At 43.9% G+C, this 23,265-nt stretch overlaps 2 protein-coding genes and 1 long non-coding RNA gene across 4 annotated transcripts in view; 1 reads left to right on the top strand and 2 right to left on the bottom strand.

Moving 5' to 3' along the window:
* Positions 1–287: 287 nt before the first annotated feature.
* LOC307021917 (uncharacterized protein) lies at positions 288–12,772 on the bottom strand. The gene is made up of 3 exons (XM_079654447.1): positions 12,648–12,772; positions 12,412–12,611; positions 288–1,734 (listed from the first exon to the last, which is right to left on the bottom strand). Exons 2-3 carry the CDS (start codon positions 12,557–12,559, stop codon positions 335–337), a joined length of 1,548 nt encoding a protein of 515 aa, XP_079510573.1. The 5' UTR covers positions 12,560–12,611; positions 12,648–12,772; the 3' UTR covers positions 288–334.
* A 4-nt stretch (positions 12,773–12,776) lies between these two features.
* LOC307021918 lies at positions 12,777–15,121 on the top strand. 2 transcript variants are annotated; one of them, XR_013803270.1, is made up of 4 exons: positions 12,777–12,916; positions 13,207–13,378; positions 14,541–14,601; positions 14,684–15,121. It is a non-coding gene; the product is annotated as an uncharacterized lncRNA (long non-coding RNA). The 2 variants fall into 2 exon arrangements; XR_013803271.1 differs by having other exon boundaries at positions 12,778–12,916; positions 13,059–13,378.
* Positions 15,122–22,256: 7,135 nt separating this feature from the next.
* LOC307020990 (uncharacterized protein) overlaps positions 22,257–23,265 on the bottom strand; it is a 3,985-nt gene continuing 2,976 nt past the window's right edge. Inside the window, exon 2 of the mRNA XM_079652686.1 lies at positions 22,257–23,265. This exon is cut by the window's right edge and continues 357 nt beyond it. Within this exon, the coding sequence (XP_079508812.1) occupies positions 22,304–23,265 (962 nt within the window). The 3' untranslated portion in view covers positions 22,257–22,303.

The raw sequence follows: 23,265 nt of genomic DNA, 5'->3' as shown, positions 1-23,265 counted from the left end.
CTTCTATATATTCATGTTGCTCTGCTGGAGGAGGACTTCAGTCTCTCCTCTCCATCTCTCCTCTGAAGCTGCTGAGCACGTGGTGAGAGAGACTTGAATATCATTGAATTCCAGCTCCGTGCTCTTCTGGTTCCGAACCGGTTCTTCTCTGTAGCCTCAGGTGTGTTTCCACCGCTCAGAGCCCGACAGGTGCTGCGTCATGACGTCACCGTTCACAGCAGCAGCAACAACAACAACAACAACAACAACAACAACAACAACAAAAACAACAACAACGGGGGACTGCGTCGGGTCGATGATCGTGTTGCTTTTAATCATACAGAGCCAGATTAAGTTAAAAAACTACTTCTCCAACCTTACACCTTTCTCCAGAGTGCCCTGGTTCATTTACCGTCTCTTTCTGTCCTTTGATCTCCGACAGCCGAGGGGGGGCACCGCTGCCTCCAGAACCACAGAGAGTTTCTACTTCCTGTTGGTCTTCAGCTGAGTGTGAATCACCCCCTACTACTTCCTGTTGCCCTCCAGCCTCATGCAGCCTCAGGTGCGTCTTCAGGCGTCCGGTGACGGCGAAGCTCTTCCCGCAGACAGAGCAGCTGAAGGGTTTCTCTCCGGTGTGGACCCTCATGTGGATCTTCAGGCTGCCCCTCTGGGAGCAGCTCATCCCGCAGACGGTGCAGCTGAAGGGTTTCTCCCCCGTGTGGACTCTCATGTGTTTGGTTAGGTCCCCCTTCTCGGCGCAGCACTTCCCGCAGACGGAGCAGCTGAAGGGTTTCTCTCCGGTGTGGACCCTCGTGTGGCTCGTCAGGGTGGCCTTCCGGGCGTAACTCTTCCCGCAGACAGTGCAGCTGAAGGGTTTCTCTCCGGTATGGATCCTCATGTGGATCTTCAGGTCCCCCTTCTCAGCGCAGAACTTCCCGCAGACGGAGCAGCTGTAGGGCTTCTCTCCGGTGTGGACCTTCATGTGTTTCTTCAGGTCTGTCTTCTGCACGCAGCCCTTCCCGCAGACGGAGCAGCTGAAGGGTTTCTCCCCTGTGTGGAACTTCATGTGTCGGTTCAGATGCTCCTTGACGTGGAAGCTCTTGCTGCAGACGGAGCATTCGAAGGGTTTCTCTCCGGTGTGGATCCTCATGTGCCGGGTCATGTTCCCCAGGCCGCTGAAGCTCTTCCTGCAGAACAGGCAGCTGTACGGCTGTTCTCCGGTGTGGATCCTCCTGTGGGCCGTCAGAGAGCCGCTGTCTTTGAAGGTCTTGTTGCAGCCGGTGCAGGGGAAGGGTCTCTCGCCTGTGTGGTCTCTGACGTGCCGGTTCAGGTTCCCCTTCAGGCTGAACCTCTTCCCACAGAAGGAGCAGGGGAATGGCCTCTCTTTGTGAGACGACCCCACATCGCTCTCCGGAGCGTCCCTGTTCGGGGCCACGACCCCCGACTGAGCATCGCCTGGGAAAGACCAGTCACTGTCGTCAGTCTCAGAGGAGTCCAGGGAGTCCTCCTCACTGATGGGTTCTAAGCCTGGATCTGGATCCTGGTTCCTGGCTGGTCCTGGTCCTCCACAGTCTTCTCCATCTGGTCCCACAGTGTCTCTTTGATGAAGATGAGAGGACTGAGGCTCCTCTTCATCATCTTCACTCTTCACAGGGACAGGAGTGAAGGTGGGCTTTATCTCCTCCTCCTCTTCCTCTTTGATGTGGGGGGGGGGCTCCTCCTGCTGGGGACCACCACCTTCAGCCAGCTGCACGTCTGCAGAGAACAGGAACGTTACATAAGTATTAGGGCTGTCAGTCGATTAAAATATTTAATCGCGATTAATCGCAAATTAATTGCACATTTTCTATCTGTTCTAAATGTTCCTTAGAGGGATGTTTTTCAAGTTTTTAATACTCTTATCAACATGTGAGTGGACACATATGCTTTATGCAAATGTTTGTTTATTACCATTTGAACAATGACAAATATTCTTATGAATATTAAACATAACAACCTGGAACCTCTCTCATACAATACAAAGTGTGTGTGTGTGTGTGTGTGTGTGTGTGTGTGTGTGTGTGTGTGTGTGTGTGTGTGTGTGTGCGGAGAGACACTGTGATGGATCGTTGGAGCTATGTGCAACTCAAGGCATATGCTCGAACAGGAGCTGCCTGGACGCTGTGATCATGTTACCATGTTTGCTGTGATTACGAGTGTGGAATAAACATGTCATCTCAGAGCAATGCATGTGTTCAAGCATATTATCAATTTGATCCAGAAACTGACCCTGAAGCAGCGGAGGTTTTGGTGGAGGTGCAAACATCTCGGTTGCAGCAGGACGTTTCTGAATGGTTAGTACATACTTGTCAACCCTCCCGATTTTCGCGGGAGACTCCCGATTTCATTGCCCTCTCCCGGTTTCCTCCCGGGGTCATATTTCTCCCGATTTCTGACAAAATCTGATTTATACACGACTGTTTCCACTCGGACTTTAATGTTAATCTAACAGCTCCGGCGATCCACTAGCACCCCCCCCCCCCTCAAATTTTGCATTTTGAAATGCTCCCGATTTCTGAGGTCTAAAGGTTGGCAAGTATGGTTGACAAGCTGTTGTCCCTATTTATTTTACGATACGATGCTTGCTACTTATTCCGTTCATATTTTGGCTAATTAGCAAGAATGCAATATGTACAGTTTGTAACTTAGAGCTTGACCCAGCAGTAAGTATCTGAAAGGCGGGGAAAAGTCGTGTGGATAGAGGCAGAGCGCAGCGGCAGGCAAGCAGAGGAGCAGACTGTGATACCACCCCCCCCCCCCCACAGAGCGCACCCAGAGGACAGGCTGCGTCACCTCACTTTGTAACCCAGGAAAGGAGCAGGAATCCTGGGTACGTGAGTGTTAAAGTGCATTAAACTGTTTTAATCCGGCAGCCGCTGATGTGCACGGAAGTCTGTCCGTTTCGTTAACATTTGAATAGCCAAATGGACGGAAATCCGTCCTACAGTATATGCGAATGAGAGGTTTGGCAATGCACGTGGCCGTGGCTCATTCCCCTGATAGGTGGAGAGTTGACCAATAAGCGGAGCACCTCTTTGTGACGTAGAAAAGTGTTGAAATCTGGATCCGTTTTTTTCAGATCCGTTGCAGCCCCTTTTTTTAAGGATTTGGCTAAGGAGGACAATAGAGAGGGTTGTGTTTTCTGACACTTGGTGAGTTCCCTGGAACACCGGGGACACATGTTCATGTATAAAAGACGTACAAAGGTGCATTTTGCATGATAGGTCCCCTTTAATTAAAGTACCCATTTGAACCTTATGCAGAGACTCCATTGGTCTCTTCATTTTAAGTTTCTTTCCTGGGAGCGAGAGGAGCAGGAATATCCTCATACGAGACATATCTAATAACACCTCAGTGTTCACAAATACAAGGACATATGTGTGTACATGTGTATACACCGGGCCCGGCGCCACGAGGGGGCATTGCCCCCTCAGTTGTATTCTTTGCCCCCTCACTTTGAGCATCATTCACCCATCAAAAAGTACAATAATTAAATAACTTTAAATAATTATTTTCCCCAGTACACGTTACTATGTTTGGATGTGTGGGTCAACGTGTAAACAAGCCTCAACCCCAAGTGAGCTTGTAGTCTTAATGTTAGCGTGTGGGCTTAGCTGTAAACACAGTCGGATGGGTGACCAAAACGTCCCCGTTTTCCAGGCAGAGTCCCCGTTTCCGGTGGCTGGTTAAAAAAATAGAGCAAGGTGAAATAAAAGGTTACATGTCAGTAAAAACAGAGTAACAGTGTTGTGCCTGTTTGTAGCGTTAGCGTATTTCTTCTTCTACTACTTCTTCTTCTTTTTTCTTTAATGGCGATTCGCTTCCACTTGGAGCATATATCGCCACCTACTGTTGATTTATTAAATGTTTATATTAAATCCTTGTCCTCAGACCAGTGTTTTTGAGGAACTTGAAGATCAGCTTGTTTACTTCATTTCTTGATTTACTTTCGTATATTGACTTGAAATCCATGTTGTTTGACATCAACAAAAAATAAGACAGACAAATACAGATAGCACCACACATGAGGGTTACTTGTTATTATTTAGGGCTGCCTGTATGGATCAGGTTTTTGCCAAAGCGAGCCCTTTTACTACAATGAGCGACATTTAGGCCCAATCCCAAACCACTCCCTCGACCCTACCCCTCCATGACGGAGTGAACTCCGTCTGTAGCCACACTCGCAGCTCAACGAGGCTCCCTCCTGTCAGGTGGAGGGAGTAAATACAGCAGCAAGCTTTGGGGGACTCCCCTCTCTCCGGCAGAAACAGGAAATGCCATAACTGTATAACAGGGGTCGGCAACTGGCGGACCGCGGTCCGGATCCGGACGAAGACGCCGACCTATACGGACCTGGAGCTATAATCAATACATTAATAGGGGATTTTTCGGCGCCTCGCGCTTTTTTAACGCTGATTTGGGTGACTTGTGTATTTCGTGGAGAACCGAAGAGTTTCGTTTTGGGGCTGGGGTGGAGTCCGTCCGTCAGTCCGACTTCTTCAATAAAAAGAAGAAGAAATCTAGACCGCAAAAATAATTAAACAAGCGAGTACCTGTTTTTCCTGGCCAAGGACAGGTTCATTGAACACAACACGAGCGTAACGTGTCTTCACGTGGTATGTCTCGTCTGAAATGAGTGCTGACGGAGAGCACCAACGCCGCTCCAGCTCTTCAAATATTGCAGTACCCATAAGGAGCCATGCCGCAGTGTTTGCGTGGCTGTGTCTTTAATTGTAAGCACAGTGGCGATCTGTTGTTATTAGCATCTGGTTAGCTAGCTATGCTAACGAATTTAAAGAGCTTTTCTACAACCAGGTGGAAGAGAGCTCTCTCCTGAGAGGCTCAAATAACCTCAGCTCAGTGAGGTTAAGGCACACCTTGATATGATCATTATAGTTATTAATGAGACTAACTGAAAAAAAGTATAAAATACTATATGACAGTAACAAAAAAGTTGTTAAAAATAACAAGAATAGAGTTTGAAAGGGGAGTGATTTGTAAAATATCCAAAAAAAAATCTGTTTACAGTTCTGTTTCAAATGGGTGTTGAGAGATGTATCCATAGATCTCCTCATGTTGCTCTTAAAGTGCACCAGGTTGATGCTTTCAACTTCAATATTTTTAAAGAATCTTCCCAGGGGAGCATGCCCCCAGACCCCCCTAGAGGAGGTTAGGTCCCCCCCACCCACTTAAATCATGTTCACATGGATAGGATACTAAATACATTTGCATAAATCTTTTGTCCATATCTTTCTGTTTTGGTGGTCATGCCACGCTGTGCACGTGCACACATATACGTGAGTCATGGTGAGATCTCTGGATTCAGAGGTTGCTTTTTCTTTGCACAGAATGAAAGAAAGGACAAATGAATGGGCTGTGATTTTAGTTTTTTTAAGCAGAGGTTGAGTTCAATAATTTGTACGACCCTCGGAGGATGTTGTAAAAATGTAAAGGAAAAAGGTCCCCCCCCCCCCTGCTGTAAATAATAATAAAAACCCTTGATTTATAACTTAACATCTCTGTCTCTATTGATCTGAGTATATTATAAAGAACAGTTCATTGAAGCATTATCGCACAGGCCTTTGTCAGATGGTATTACGCTGTTTCTTTTTGCTTTGAATAGTTCTCTCTCTCTTTTCACCATACCTGTGTTTGCATCACTGTAACCAATGAGCACCTGCATGTGTGTGTGAGAATGGCCCTGACACCATTTCAGCCCAGATATAAACTCTGGCAGGATGAGCTCCAGCTCAATTCTCTCACTGAACAGAACAAAGTGAGAGAGGGACTGCAATATAAGAGGGAAAGAAAGAGAGACTTTAAAACTGTTCAGTTGTTATGATGTGTAAAGACTGATATTGTTCTATAATCGTCTGAAACTGTTAAGTCATGATGTGAAACGGTTAACAAAGAAAAAGGGAAACTCAAGCTGCTGCTACTCTTTATTTTATTTATCTAAAATCAAGCACTTTTAAGATGCACATATTTTCAAAAACTATTTTATTTATTTTCTCCATTTTATTTTTAAATGCAGCCCGAGAGGAACATCACACACATCCACCGTATTTACTGCATATCTGTAGAGTTCAATGTTCATTGACAATAAATAAAACAAAACAAAACAAATGGAAGCCGGCTGTAGTTATCCCTTCCTTTAAAGGTGGAGACCCAATGTCTACCAATAACTACAGGCCAATCAGTATCCTTCCTACAGTATCAAAAGTCGTTGAAAAACTTGTAGCTGAACAAATTATGAACCATCTGAATAACAGTGCTTTTTCTCTGCATCCAATGCAATTTGGCTTTAGGGCCAAATACTCTACAGAAACAGCCAACTGTTTCTTCACAGAACAAATCAAATCCCAAATGGATAAAGGTGGTGTTTTAGGAGCAGTGTTTCTTGACTTAAAGAAGGCCTTTGACACTGTTGATCACAACAAACTCATATCTAAGCTATCCAGCATTAACTTCTCCACACTAACACTTACAATGGATAGAGTCATATTTGTTCAACCGTTCTCAGTATGTCAGAGTAGAGAATAATCAATCATCTAACCTCCAGCTGTCCACAGGTGTTCCACAAGGGTCAATTCTGGGTCCATTGTTATTTTCATTGTATATAAACGACTTACCATCGATATGTCCTGACACAAACATCCAAATGTATGCTGATGATACTGTCATGGATGTTCACGGAGGCAGTCTGACACAGGTGGCTAATGAACTGACGAACAAGATGGTTCATGTAACAGCTTGGTTGGAGCAATGTCAGTAACACTGTATGTATGTTATTCACCAAAACCAAGTCCTCCTGGGTTGAGCCAGATGTGTTTGTGTCTGGGGAGAGGCTACAGGTGGTCTCACAGTACAAACACCTGGGGGTCTTCATGGATTCAAGACTCAATTTTAAGGCTCAGGTGAAAAAGGTTTGCAACAGGGTCAAATTCAGTCTATTCAATTTGAGGTTTACCAGAGACTGCATGTCAACAGAGGCAGCTCTAATGTACATGCACTGTATGGTTCTATCTCATATCACCTACTGCTCAACAACCTGCTCACATGCACTGTATGGTTCTCTCTCATATCACCTACTGCTCAACAACCTGCTCACATGCACTGTATGGTTCTATCTCATACCACCTACTGCTTAGCAACCTGCTCACATGCACTGTATGGTTCTATCTCATATCACCTACTGCTGAACAACCTGCTCACATGCACTGTATGGTTCTATCTCATATCACCTACTGCTCAGCAACCTGCTCACACGCACTGTATGGTTCTATCTCATATCACCTACTGCTTAACAACCTGCTCACATGCACTGTATGGTTCTATCTCATACCACCTACTGCTTAACAACCTGCTCACATGCACTGTATGGTTCTATCTCATATCACCTACTGCTTAGCAGCCTGCTCACATGCACTGTATGGTTCTATCTCATACCACCTACTGCTTAGCAACCTGCTCACATGCACTGTATGGTTCTATCTCATACCACCTACTGCTTAACAACCTGCTCACATGCACTGTATGGTTCTATCTCATACCACCTACTGCTTAGCAACCTGCTCACATGCACTGTATGGTTCTATCTCATACCACCTACTGCTTAACAACCTGCTCACATGCACTGTATGGTTCTATCTCATACCACCTACTGCTTAGCAACCTGCTCACATGCACTGTATGGTTCTATCTCATACCACCTACTGCTTAACAACCTGCTCACATGCCTGTACACCCACTCTTAAACCCCTGGAATCATTGTACAAACAAACACTTCAAATAGTAGATAAGAAATCAGTTTATTCTCATCATTGCCCAATACTCACAAAATATAACTTGTTGAGCTGGAAAATGTAATGAGATGCAAATGCTTGCCTCATGTACAAAATAATACACAGCCTTACCTCACCTCCGCTCAGACATGTGATCACCATGCGCACACCTGTAGGTTGACAAGAGCTGCACCCAGAGGAGACTGCGTTGTTCCATTGAGGAAGAGCTCATTCAGTCAATCTGCTTTTTCTTTGAAAGCTGCACAACAGAGGAACTCAATCCCAGTAAAGATTAGAGAACAAAACACCTGTTTATTTAAATCCAACTTAAAAACATGGTTAGTGGAAGGTCAGCTCTGTCAACACTGACACAATGTGCACTTTACAACGCTCTGTTTGTACATGTGCCTTGACCTGTCGCTCTCCGTCTGCTTTGGGAATATGTATTTTAGTTTTTATGTTTTTAATATGGTTTTATCATAATATAAGCATCTCTGTTGAATGTTGTTTTACTGATTGTATTTACCTGTTATTTGAAGTGAATTTTTGTTTTTAGGATGACTTTCAACATTTGTCCAGGGACGAAAAATAGCCTGTTGGCTAACTCTGGTGCATTTACAGAAATGTCCATCAATGTGCACTGTCCCTGTCAAATAAATATATAAATAAATAGATAAATAAATAAATAAATAAATATCGTTGTTTTGAATTGTACTTTATTTATTTGATTGGAAGTCAGTTGTTGATGACATGCAGACGTTGATAAAGCTACAGGTCACTTCAACACATATCACACTAATTCATGAAGCAACTTAGACATTTTGATGTTCCGGACCTTTGCATGGGGACATTTTCTCTAACTGGACCTCGTTGCATTTTAGTTGAATACCCCTGCTGTGTAACAACGGTTTCAAATCAGCATCTCTGAGACAACAAATGTAAATTAATAACTCAAATAAAACTCCAAACATCTTTCATTGTGTTACTTTTTTATAAAGCTCATTTAGTTTTAAACCTGATGTTTATAAGCTTCTTAGTTTTTGCAACAGTCTGTAAATATACACAACTTTATAATAAAATGCACACATTTACCTTTTTCTAGACTAAGCACAGGTATGATCCTAAGTTAAAACATATGAGGTTATCATGAGGTTGTTAACATCGCAGTTTATCAGTGGATGTTTGCTGGAACTACTTGTTAACAGCTTGTTTCCTGACGGACACACACAGCGTGACTCCGGTCAGATAGAGACCGGTCTCAAGTCAGCACCGCTGCAGACTCGCTGTTTGAGGGCTCGATAGCCCACTCCCCCTCCACACCGCTCCACACTCGTTGGTTTGGAACAGCCCTCAATATGGCGGACCCTCCGCGTGAACGCGCAAACGGAGGGGTAGGGTGTAGGGGTAGGGTGTAGGGGGCGGTTTGGGAATGGGCCCTAGTGACGGATTTTGGAACATTGATTTGATTTTTCTCATGGCAGTTAGACTCTATAGACAAACCATGGGACTTTATCTTTATTTTTAATCTGCGTCTGTCCATTTGGTGTAGTATTTGATCCAATATTACATCTGGTTTATATATGAGTCACTTTCTTATGAGATGCCAGGTTTTAGGCCTTGATTTGAACCTTCAATCCTGAAAATAAAAAATCAACCAGATTCATGTTTCTTTAATCCTGACCTGGCTAGAGGTAAGTAAATCTGTATAGGAAGATGAGTTAAGGGATAGAGGAGAACAGGTTATGGTATAATTACAGAGCCTGTCCATTTATAAATTGAGGAAATCAATGTTAGTCTGTTAACCAAAGCGCAGCCATCTATTGAAGGATTATTTGAATTATTTGAAGTATTAAAGTAACGTGTTATGGCAGGAAAGTTAAATCTGGTATATTCATTTTAATGTCACCTTATATATATTCATGTGTGTTAAATTTGAAGGGACAAAGTATATTTTCCCTCCCCAATATATTGAGGTGAAGTCTTTGTGTTTAGAGAGGGATGTGAGCAGGGGACATCCTAATTTGGGGATAGCTCCAAGACTCTGGAATGTTTCCCTCATAAAAGAAGAGTGTGCGTTACACATGCTTAGGGCAAATGTGTGTGTTTTCATTGCAGTAAATATATGTGCTGCATGATTACTGTTCAACTATACCTCTGTTCTTATTCTTTCATGTGTGGGTACTAAATGGCTACAAACATTGTGGAGAAATTAGCTTAAACATCTTTTATTACTCTATAGGAAATGGAAGCAGCTTTTATGACAGGGACGAGAGAGCTGGGGGAGGGGACATTCTTCTTAAGATTTTCAGCATGTCAATGATCAGGGAAATCTACTTGTTTTAAATAGATGTGTGTGGTTAATTACTTTGTATTAATAATATCAGTATGTGTAAAGGAAGCTGGAAATATGCAATGTGAAACCTTTTATTTGAAGTAGAGATGTGAACAATAGCTCAAACAAATGGAAGGGCTGTAGGACAGATGAGTGTGTTCTCCATATTGGGCCTGTGTGAAGTTTGACTATTTGAAAAGCATCTCTAATACTGCTTAAGAGCATAGGTAATGTGTTCCTCGTTATTATTGATATGAAAGTGATTTACATGTATTACGTATATTTAGCCAACTATAACAACTATATCTTAAAACATACTTTTAACTTGTGTGTGGTAACCTGAGGGGGGAAGATGGACTCAGGGACAAAGAGCCATAAAGGGGATGTGTGTGTGCTGGCTGCAAGATGTGAAATAAGATAAGGAAACTTGTTGTTGAGAGCAAGTTCGTACCAGACACCAAAAGGTATCTGGTCTTCGTCAAACTGAAAGAGACTTTTTGTTTCCGGGTTTCTTCTGCTGTGTCGCACTGATTGGGTGCGACAGGCCATGTGTTGGTCTCTCCCAATAAGATGACCTCGGGGGGAAAGCACGTACACACCTCCTCCTGTGTTTTAGTATGAAAGCCTGTGTTTTCCTTTGGTTCGCGCTCTTGTTTTTGACCGGCCGTTCCTGAGACCTCACACGTGGTAGAACCTGAGCCCGGAGTACTCTGCAGAGTGTTTCGTGATTCGATGATGTATTTGTATTGTTACTTTGTATCATTAAAACAAGATTATTGTTTAACTTGCATTCTGGTGTTTCTTAATCCCTTCCTTTTTACGAATTTACCCAGTTTATCAAACGACACGCGGAGACGAGGTTGGTTTTAAACATCCTCCAAATCTCCAACACTATCTATCAACTATCTACTATCTATGATTAAAGATTAGAGAAAAGTAACAGAACGAGAGGGGTAAATCCAGAATAAAAATAAAGAAGCAAAGAGATTGTAGAGCAGTGAGAAGGAAAAAAGCTTGGTGTGTCAATTCATTACATTGCCAGTATTTTTCGTTGTTGTGAAAAACAAAATCGCCCCCTCGGATTTTTTAACAGCCTCCTCAGTAATTTCATCCTGGAGCCGGGCCTGGTATACACACATATACACGCCTCAGCCTTACACAGTACACCTGTCACTCATCTGTTTCCTCTCAGGCCGTGCAGCCTCTCAGCCAGCCATTAGCCTCTGGAGCTAACGTTAGCTTTAACCTCTGGAACTAACGTTAGCCTTAACCTCCGGAGCTAACGTTAGCATTAGCTAACATTAGCCTTAACCTCCGGAGCTAAAACGATAGCATTAACAGCATTAACCTCCGGAGCTAACGATAGCATTAACCTCCGGAGCTAACGTTAACGTTAGGTAACATTAGCATTATCCTCCGGAGCTAGCGTTAGCATTAACAGCATTAACCTCCGGAGCTAACGTTAGCATTAACAGCATTAACCTCCAGGGCTTACGTTAGGTAATGTTAGAAATTAAAATCAATGTTTTATGACATAAGATAGTTTAAACATAGTCATTTTATAACTTTTATTGTGAAAATACTTCTAGTTAGCTTTCGCCTGTGGTTAAAGTTTATTTTGAAAAACTTCCGGAAGGGATCTCCGACATACGTAAGCTTGACTTCAGGTTTTACGGAAAACACGATTCCAGCCATTAAAATGTATTAAATACATATTAATGGAAGAGAGTATGAGGAGAAAAGGCGTTATAGTTTAGTTATGTATTGAATGTACAATGTCTGAGATCCTCTGTTTAACGCGATACAGAAGACCGAGGGGGGAGATCCCCTACGTCACCACAGCCCCCAGAGAGGAGGAGCGAAGAGGGATGCAAGCGGGAAAGACGAATGTGTGTGGGGCATCTTGCTTCACGGCCGCGAGAGGGAACTGCAGTATCTCTCTCTGTTTTCTATCTGAACCATATCTCTGCTTGTTACATTACTGCGACATATTAATTAAAGTACCCATTTGAACATTATGCCAGAGACTCCATTGGTCTAATTTATCCTGAGCCTCTCCTGGATGTGAGAATAACGAACAAAGCTAATAGTAACATTAGCATTATCCTCCGGAGCTAACGTTAGCATTAACAGCATTAACCTCCGGAGCTAGCGTTAGCATTAACAGCATTAACCTCCGGAGCTAACGTTAGCATTAACAGCATTAACCTCCGGAGCTAACGTTAACGTTAGGTAACATTAGCATTATCCTCCGGAGCTAGCGTTAGCAGCACTGACCTGCTCTGCGCAGGCGCACTCTGGGCTCCCTCAGCACGGCCTCCATGTCTCTCTCTCTGTGCTCCTCTCGCTCCTCGAACCCCTTCACGCTCTCCTCAAACTCCCCGAATATCTGCTGCTCTGCCGCCGCAAGCCGCTCGCTGAGCATCGCTCTCAGCTCCGGAGGATCCGTGTGTTCCTCCAGCTGCTGGAGGGAGGACCTCCTCCAGCAGCTGAAGGAGGTCCTCCAGAAGGACCAGAAGCAGAGCCATATAATAGAAGAGTTACGACATCTCCGTTCACTCCAATGGACCAGTTTTTTTTTTACAGCAATGGCGGATCGTGGAGCCCTCAATAGTTCCCCGGAAGTTAGCTTGCCGCTTACTTCCGGTTATGGCTAGAAAGGATCCGTCTAGTGTAAAACTATCGCAAGAGTTTGCAAGTCACGTGGCTGAATGTTTACGTTTGGAAGGCAGCCTTTCAGTTACGATCGTTAACATCAGTGGGCCACAGCCAGCAAATGATGGTGAGAAGCTAAACTATCAATTAATGATGTAAATGACAGGGAGTGTGATTGTTGCAATAAGGTGTTAGCGGTCTTGCTGGTGTTCAAAGAAGAATGACAACACTGTAGATCACCAACACTATGGTTTATTTTTTATTCACAGGCAAGTCAACGTTGTCGCAGTAAAAGTCCCAATATAGATCCTGGTGCAGTAAAATGTTCCCTTTCAGTGTTTCACTATTAAGTCTGATGTTTCTCTATTAATATTACTGCTGCATTAATGTGTATGTTGCATCATGTTACTGCTGTAGATGTGTTTCCGAGCCGCTCCAACGAGAGTTACAACGAGAACGTGACGTCATATACATAAGACGGATCCTTTCTAGCCATAATCCTGACTTCCGGGGAACTGTTGAGGCTATCTGTGGCTAGCAGCGCAGTAGAGTTGCAGCATAATAGACCGTTCGTGTTGGACTTTTAAAGGTAAGAAGACGTTTAAAGATTTATTTTGCGGATATTATCAGCACATCTGAGTCAAATTAACATGTGTATAAAAGGATGTTCGTGGATAATCCACGTTTACAGATAACAGATTAGGCTAGGATATCGGATAAAGTTAGCAACACACGTTAACCATGAACAGCCTATTCATATGTTCTCTTACTGTTATTTCCTCCAACGTTGTGGAATTAGAGAAAAGGGGCTTCTTAACGTGCTTGTATCCGGGGTGGAGGGAGTTACATATTAGTTAAATATAACAATAGCCGCTTTCACACCGCAGGACTTGCCGTACTTTAGTGCCGGCACTAAAGTACCACGGCACTGAATCCGCCAGGGGGCTAGTGCCAATTGCATTCACACCGCAGTACTTTCCCTGAGGCAAGATTACGCTGACGTCACTTGGTCTTCTTCTTCTCTGGGTTTACTGGCAGGCCGCAAAACCACTTCACGGCGAGTTAAAAAAAAAACGAGAGAAGAACTACACGGTGGAGGGGGTATAAAGCCCACCCGCTGTACATGAGGCGTTTGTTTACTTTCCGACCTCAGACATGATGGAGTTCACTGAGCTTGTTGTCTTTGGGCTCATGTTATACAGCTTTGTAACTGGGTTATTGCAGCCAACTAGGGATTTGACCCACTCGTCGGATGCTCAGAGTCTAACGGGGCGTGGTTTGCAATTCGCCCAGCCAATAGAAATAGAATAGAAATTGGCACTCTTTTATCACCAGGTTCGTACCACCTCTCTAGCAGGGACTGAAAATGGCCAAAAGAGTTCCCGGCACTGAGTAGTTTCGGCGGTGTGAATGCGACATTATTGGTACTAACGGAACTAAAGAACCAAAGTACCAGGGAAAGCCCTGCGGTGTGAATGCGGCTATTGGGGCGTGTGATTGTAGTGGGTGGAGGTGGTGAAATGAGGATATCCATCTTGGAGTTCAAGCCAGTATAATATAGTTAACATTACACAATAATAAGGAAGAGAGAGCTATTTTTGTGATACATCGCTATTGATATGGATTTAGAGTGCATATTTGAGACTTCCAAACAGTAAACCAAAACGTAACTTATGGGTGAGTGTTTTTAGCAGAGCCATATGATGTCCTTGTGATTCTGTTGATTATTACCTGTCTGTATTGTGTTGCAGCTCAGCTGATTTTGGATTGATGGCAAAGGGAGAGAGACTTAAGTGAGAGTGAAAACACAAGGTAAGTTTCAAATAGGTCAGCCATTTCCCATCCTATAGGTTGCTAGATGTATCTAACCCTTTCTCCTGTCTCCCTCTCTCAGCACAAGAACCCCAGGGGGGTTCAATGGAGCCTGAAGACCTGCAATGAGACCCTGAGCCAGGGGCCGTTTCTCAATCGCGAGGATACTGGCTACATACTACATACTTACATTTAAATGTGTGCTGCGTCGGTTCAGCCATTCTCTGCAAGGGTTTTTGAAATTGGTCCGTGCGCAAAGCATTGTGGGGATTTGAAGGACGCGAAGTCTACCCATGTGCAGCCTCGAAGTTTCCCCCAAACCAAGGACGCGGCCTCGGTGGAATTCCAAGTATGCTGGAGATTGGAACAGTCCTTCGGCGGCACTCGATGACGTAGCATCCTTGAAATATTGGCTTGGAAGCCAGTTTCCTCGAGATTGAGAAACGGCTTGAGTCTCACCTCCCAGAGTTTCACAAGCGTCTCCCTGTTCCTTGTTTTTATTAAACTGACGTTAACCTTCCCAATGGTGTGGTCTTCGTTTTGTGAAAAATATGATCCCCTCACATATTTTGTTGTTGTTGTCTTTAGTGATAGTTAAATTGCTCCTGCTGACTCGAGCCAGCCACTCTTTCCTCCTCTCTGTGTCAGTGGGGAAGCCGTACATGCATACTCCTTTCTCTGAGCGCTTGGAGCATCCCCCAGCAGCACAGCAAACCATGGGGGAGACTATATGCCAGGACAACACGGAGGAAAAGGCACAGACAAACTGCATGCATGATATTCAGTGTTTATTGAATTCCATTTATTTACATGGATGTTCCTAAAACAACACATTTAACATCAACATGCTGCTGCTAGTGCTTTGACTCAGTTGACCGGCACGTGTCGGTCTCCTGTCCTTTCTGAAAGTCATAAAGATGACATTACTCATTTAGATGACTTATGTCCTCAGTTACCATGGGATTACTGAAACCACCATTAATTAAAGAAATGGTAGAAATGAATTTTGAAACCTTCCTTCCCTCTAAATATATCAATAAACATTAGGATGTGATGCTCCTGACTACCATACAAGTTTAAGAAGATAATATTTGTTTTAAAGAATTCAAAGCAATAAACAACAGGCTCTTTAACCAAGGCAACGTTAGCCTAACATGTATATGTTAACTGGTAAGATAGCTGTTCACACTGTCTATTTTCTACTTTTTTAATGCTATTTTAATTCTATTTAAGATGTTTACATTTTCGATTGTTTGATTCTAGTCTTTTAACTGTCTAATGTACAATGCCTTGTCCTTTGCTGCTGCAGCGTAAACATTTCCCCAATTGGTATCAATAAAGGACTTCTTTTTTTATCTTAATCCTCAAATATTAGCACATTTTACTTTATAAACAAACTGGTTACCCTTTTTTTAAATTAGCATACAGAACATGATGAAAACATACTTGAGTAATGGTCGGCTCATAACCTCAGAACACAGAAGAGGAAAAACTGCATGGATTCTGGTTTCATTTTGAAGGAGCTGCAGACCTAAAGTGTGTAGAAGACTTAAATGATTAAAAAGTTCCTAATCACATTAATAAAACTATTTAGGTTTTAGTTTCACTTTTACAAAGCAGAGTTCCACATGTACTTTCTAGCATGTATGGCCATCTCCTCGCTAGCCCTATGCCAGCTCTGTCTCTCCTTTACTCATCTTCTTCTAGGTATGTGGGTGTTCCCTAAAGAAGTTAGTTTAATCTTAATCTCGATGTAGTGCTCAATGCTGTCGGAGTGCACCGGAACAAACGCCCCGGTATAACGTTATTATGGCTGGCTAACAAGCCCATGGGTCTCACTGACATTTCAGTTATATCAACATGTGTACAGTGGTCCTAATTTGTTTTAATTGTATCCTGGTTTTAAACTGTGTTAATATGTTTTGGACGCATATTGGTATTTCTTCAGGCTGTTAAATACAATTAGCCTCTGTTGCCACCTGCTGGTGAGTAAATATTCAAATCAGCAAAAATTGACAACCGGTCCGCACATTTTTTTTAAATGTATCTGCCGGTCCTTGGCACAATAAAGGTTGGGAACCCTTGGGCTAGATAACTTATTCTGAACGGCTAGCCTGCTCCGGAGCAGGATAGGTTCCAGGATAAGAGATCAACTGTGCGGAGTTCTTCTTCTTCTTTGCTTTAATGGCGAATCGCTTCCACTTGGAGCATATCGCCACCTACCAGAGGCGCGGGAAGGTATTTTGAGTGGGGGTGCTGAGGTGCTGGACTCCAGTGAACACTATTACGGGCACTAGAGCACGCACAAAAAATCTCCCAACACACAGTAAACCCGCGACTGTTACAATGAAGGCTCGATAATCAGCTTACGGCATATAGGCAGGGGTAAAGTGCTATTTTTTACGAGTGGGGAGCGGACCTCACCTCCTCTAGGGGGATCCGGGGGGATGTCCCCCCGGGAAGATTTTTTTTAAATATTGAAGTTAAAAGCATCAATCTGGTGCACTTTGAGAGCAACATTAAGAGATCTATGGATACATCTCTCAACACCCAGATGAAACACAACTGTAAGCAGATGTTCTTTTTCTTTATGGATATTTTACAAATCACTCCCCTTTCAAACTGTATTCTTGTTTTACTGCCATATAGTATTTCATAATTGTTTTTCCTTTATTCTCTTATTTTTTTATAACTATAATGATCATATGAAGGTGTGCCGCGGAAATAATCTTTTGAATAATCTTTGACCAAACCGTTTGAGACCCACTGAGATAACTTAGACTAAAGTTAACTATCTAAACACTCAGAGAGTCCTTTAGCTCACCTGAGCCTCTCAGTCTGAGAGGAGAGCTCTCCTCCAGCTTGTTGTGGAACAAACAGCTCCGTATGTCCGTTAGTGCAGCTAGCTAACCAGATGCTAACAACACGGTCCCTGCTGCTGGCACCGGTCCCTCTCTCTCTCCCCCACTCTCTCACACACACTAAATGCGCTATTTCCGCACACACACAGAGCCGCGAGCTTGAATGACACAAGCACACTTTTATTTCCATCCAACTCTCTGATTGGTCTGGTGTCTTGCCTCTGTTGCATTCACTGAACACGGGAAATGACAGTCCTGCCGTCCTTTCTAGTGTCTTGATGAGGTTCACGTAAAGCACGGTTAATGTATTATATTTTTGAGGTATAATTGTCCGGGGCTACAGAAAAAATATTCGGGGAAGGCCAAAATATCATTTTACCAACAATGTGGAATTTATTGGCTACATATTACACAGATTATGCACAGCGGGAGCAGCAATAACTGTCAAATAATAATTCAGACCGGAGAGCTCCGCACCCCCTGCCTGCCGCTAGGGGGTGCTGCAGCGCCCTCAGCACCCCCCTTCCCGCGCCCATGCCACCTACTGTTGATTTATTTAATGTCCATGTTAAATCCGTTTCAATAAGGATAAATCTATTAAAGGTTGAGGTAGCAACCATGGTGGAACAGCTGATAACAACAGTGTGCAGAGTTTAAAGCGATCAAGTCACATTACAGGAGAAAGGAAATACAGAAAAGCTGCCGTTGCAGGAAAGACGGCCGGCAAAAATCAGCGACTGTGTGAACGTGAACATTAATAGAATATCACCTCCCATCTTCAGAGCAATCTGACTATTAGAACATTAGCGTTAAGAAAGCTTACTTAAATATCTGCCACAACATAAGTAACCGGATCAGACTAGCATTACGTAGCCTACAATCCGCGGCACTGTGAGTGCAGACGTCAATGTGTCCCATTATCATTCATATCACATCATATCCAGTGTTGGGTGTAACGCGTTACAAAAGTAATGGAGTTTCAGTAATGTATTACTTGTTGCTGTAACGAAGTAATGTAACGCATTACTAATGACATGTGGGTAATATATGACCCGTTACAATGCTCAGTAACGCAGTTACAACACATTTCAACCCGAAATGAAATGGTATTTTGTTTTTTAAGAATGTACTAACATAGCGAGACATTCCGACACCCGATTCAAATTGTGCGGATAGATTAGTAAACCTTGTGTGTTTGCCCTTCAGGCTTCGCGTCGGGATCTTCGGGGCAGTTGAATGTTATGCACCAGTGGCGGCGCTAGGGGGTGGCTACTTGGGCTCAAACCCCGGATGTTTTCTGAAAAGCCCCGGATGTTTCACTTAAAAAACAAAAATTAATTAATTTTTTTTTGTTTAAACGTCTCGGGAGTAATGTGCAGTACCGGAGTCCACCAGAGAGGCAGCCGCTGCGGGACAGTAGCCTGCGTACTGCGTAGCCTTCCCTGCCCTGAAGAAGAAGTGATCCTTCCTAGTGCCCAGCGCCATATGGCTCTGCTAGTGCCTGACGAGTTTTAAGCTAATAATAATCTATAAAGTTATGGATATTAGAAAGTTATTTTCATTGAAGCAGGCGCTACAAGCTGCAGCAGCAGCAGTATCAGCAGCTGACAACAATGTCATCACCAGCAGTGAAGAGATGGATGATGTTTCAGGTTTGTGAATCTAATGGTGATATCTGCAGTCTGGCTGAGTAAGAAGTGAAAAAGAGTGATGTAATGTTATAGCTAGTAAACATGGAGTAACCACACTAAGTATACCCTTATATTTGAGTATGTATACAGAACATGACTAAAAATGATCCTAAGATGTAACGTTAACCCTTCATACCCAGTGTTGGGCAAGTTACTTTTAAAAAGTAACTAGTAATAGTTATAGTTACTGCTCTCAACAAGTAACCAGTTACTTTATTAGTTACTGAATTATAAAAGTAACTAGTTACAACAAGTTACTTTACTTTAAAAATAATAACAATACAAAGACAAGTGTTTGTGTTGTTCTGGCACAGTAAGAGAAAAGACAACTCCCCATCATTGTAGCAATTATCATTATGAAATGTAGTGGAACAATAAAACACAAAATATATGTTTAGACATTTGGATAGGCATCTTTATTGTAGCCTCAACAATCAAGTGGACAATGCTTTCTGTCCTGCACACAGTTTACATTTGACCGTAATATTTTTTGCATCCTTTATCCCCACAAATTGAAAATAGTGGTTATATCTCCAAGTTGCAAATGCGCTGCTGCTCTCGCTGATACTTGCATCTGCCATTGTGTGTGTGTGTGTGCTGGTGGTGAGCGTTGCCGTGTGTGTGTGTGTTAGCATTAGCAAGTGTTCGTGTGTATTTTCCCCATAAGGCAAGACCCGCCCAGCTCTGTCTCTGATTGGCTTACCCTGAAATGTATGGTGCTGTGAGAGGACATCGCTGTATTCTCCTGTAAATTAAATCCGCAGGGAGATTCGGTTCAGCTCCATCACATAATGTAACGCAGTAACGCACCCATTTAAATCACAGTAACTATAACGGCGTTACTTAATGGGAGTATGTAACTGGTAACGCTATTAGTTACCGCAAAAAGTAGTTACTTTACAGTAACGCGTTACAAATTAACACTGTCCCAGCACTGTTCATACCTCAGTCTACCTTTAAGACACTAAAATAACGTATTGAAATGAATTTAACTTCTGTTAGACAGCTATCATACTGAATAAATATGTACTGTGAATGTATGGTAAAGTGTATGGCATATGGCTGTCTAACAGAAGTTAAATTCATTTCTCACTTATTCTGACAATGTACTTAACCCCAAATAAAAGAACCCAAAAAAAAGAGTTGTTAAATAAAAGTGAAGCCACGTTGTAATAACAATAACTCATCTCTCTCTCGTTTTATTTTGAGCTTTGCTAAAAGCCACTGTGCCAAGTGTCCATCTTTGGTTGCCGTCCGGAGTTGTCCAATATGGCGGACCATCTCGCACATGCGCAGTACCGATCGGCAGGGGGACAGATCGGGTAGTGACCTATTATACATCCATGGTAGTGACAGTATGTCTGGATCGCAAAAATAAATACTAGAAAATGCATTCCCTGACGCCGACTCCACTTCCTGTGATGCTGTCTCCACTTCAGACATTACACCGCAGATAAGAGAGACTTAAAGGGGACCTATCATGCAAATTGCACTTTGTGGTGTCTTCTCTACATAAATATGTGTCCCCGGTGCGCCGGGGAACACACGCAGCGTCAGAAAATAAAACCCTCTCTTTTCCTCCGTAGCCAAATCTTTTAAAAACGGGGGAACAACGAGCGGATACAAATTCCATCCGATCTGACGTCAAATCGGCAGCGGACCCACAGAAAGTTGCTATCAGAAACAATGCCTGACATTTTCTGGACGTAATCTGGTCTTTGTTTACATTAGCAAGCCTCGCTAACACTCAGAGCTAACCTGTACTGGAGAGCACGTGTTTCCAAAAGCAGGAAATAAAAAATAACTCACCTTGTGATAAACCTGAGAGAGAAAAAGCATTTGAGCTCCAGACTGTTTCAGAAATAATCCTTGATGTGGTTTAAACAGGATGGCGTTTGATCAGGCATTAGCTCCGCCTCCTCTTCTTTCATTTTTTTCAAGCTAAGGACCCAAACTCAGGGCTTCAAAAGAGAGGTTTGAGCAGTATGAGGCATGGCTGCAATGGGTGATCTGTTAATCAATATATCTTTCAAATATAGCATGATAGGTCCTCTTTAAAGCGCAGTGATGTTCCCTCAGGCCGATCGTCCCAGGAGTGAAGCTAGCAGCAGATAAACACTTCTCTGGCTTCCTGGAGAACATCGGCCCCGCCCAGCTGGCCGAGAGGCAGACGCTGGCCACGCCCCCCATGGGTAACAGCCAATCACAGGCCTTCATCTCTATAAACACACCTGATGTTCAAGTGTTTATATTTACACAATACAAGAGTTATATTTATATATAAGTGTCTATTTTAACTCGTTAGTTATATATTAGTGTTTATATTTACTAATTATTTATATTGGTTAATAACTGTAACATCACGCAACGAGGCGCTCTAATTGGCCGCTGGTGGTCAGGTGATAGTCAGATCGGGATGGTGTACAGGAAGGAGCGCGCGCGCACACACACACACACACACACACACACACACACACACACACACACACACACACACACACACACACACACACACACACACACACACACACACACACACACACACACACACACACACACACACACACACACACACACACACACACACACACACACACACACACACACACACACACACACACACACACACACACACACACACACCTCCCTCAGAACATCAGACTGTTAACCTCCTGAACTCTGTGAAGAACATCCAGAGCATCCATCTGGTTGCATCTTGATATCTATCATACTCCATGTACTCGTACACAGACTCTTCTTACACTATTTCTATGTTATTTGTATCAACTTGCTCATCTCAACACATTCTCTTCACTATTTGATCTGTGTTATTAGTTTTATATCTTTTATATATTCATGTTGCTCTGCTGGAGGAGGACTTCAGTCTCTCCTCTCCATCTCTCCTCTGAAGCTGCTGAGCACGTGGTGAGAGAGACTTGAATATCATTGAATTCCAGTTCCGTGCTCTTCTGGTCCCGAACCGGTTCTTCTCTGTAGCCTCAGGTGTGTTTCCACCGCTCAGAGCCCGACAGGTGCTGCGTCATGACGTCACCATTCACAGCAGTAGCAACAACAACAAAAACAACAACAACGGGGGACTGCGTCGGGTCGATGATCGTGTTGCTTTAAATCATACAGAGCCAGATTAAGTTAAAAAACTACTTCTCCAACCTTACACCTTTCTCCAGAGTGCCCTGGTTCATTTACCGTCTCTTTCTGTCCTTTGATCTCCGACAGCCGAGGGGGGCCACCGCTGCCTCCAGAACCACAGAGAAGTTCTACTTCCTGTTGGTCTTCAGCTGAGTGTGAATCACCCCCTACTACTTCCTGTTGGTCTTCAGCTGAGTGTGAATCACACCCTACTACTTCCTGTTGGTCTTCAGCTGAGTGTGAATCACCCCCTACTACTTCCTGTTGCCCTCCAGCCTCATGCAGCCTCAGGTGCCTCTTCAGGTGTCCGGTGACGGTGAAGCTCTTCCCGCAGACAGAGCAGCGGAAGGGTTTCTCTCCGGTGTGGACCCTCATGTGGATCTTCAGGCTGCCCTTCTGGGCGCAGCTCTTCCCGCAGACAGTGCAGCTGAAGGGTTTCTCCCCCGTGTGGACCCTCATGTGTTTGGTCAGGTCCCCCTTCTCGGCGCAGCACTTCCCGCAGAAGGGGCAGCTGTAGGGTTTCTCTCCGGTGTGGACCCTCATGTGTTTCTTCAGGTCTGTCTTCTGCGCGCAGCCCTTCCCGCAGACGGAGCAGCTGAAGGGTTTCTCCCCTGTGTGGAACTTCATGTGTCGGTTCAGGTGCTCCTTGACGTGGAAGCTCTTGCTGCAGACGGAGCATTCAAAGGGTTTCTCTCCGGTGTGGATCCTCATGTGCCGGGTCATGTTTCCCCGGCCGCTGAAGCTCTTCCCGCAGAACAGGCAGCTGTAGGGCTGTTCTCCGGTGTGGATCCTCCTGTGGGCCGTCAGAGAGCCGCTGTCTTTGAAGGTCTTGTTGCAGCCGGTGCAGGGGAAGGGTCTCTCGCCTGTGTGGTCTCTGACGTGTCGGTTCAGGTTCCCCTTCAGGCTGAACCTCTTCCCGCAGAAGGAGCAGGGGAATGGCCTCTCTTTGTGAGACGACCCCA

The sequence above is a fragment of the Notothenia rossii genome, assembly GCF_949606895.1.
Source record: "Notothenia rossii genome assembly, chromosome: 10".
Classification (NCBI taxonomy): domain Eukaryota; kingdom Metazoa; phylum Chordata; class Actinopteri; order Perciformes; family Nototheniidae; genus Notothenia; species Notothenia rossii.
Note: the sequence above shows the minus strand (reverse complement) of the source record. Positions and strands in the feature narration are given on the sequence as shown.

Excerpts from the sequence above, each read along its gene's own strand:
- LOC307021917 (XM_079654447.1), bottom strand. The coding sequence starts at position 12,559 with ATGCTCAGCGAGCGGCTTGCGGCGGCAGAGCAGCAGATATTCGGGGAG. Across the intron at positions 1,735-12,411 it reads AGTGCGCCTGCGCAGAGCAG|ACGTGCAGCTGGCTGAAGGT; the intron begins GTCAGTGCTGCT and ends TGTTCTCTGCAG.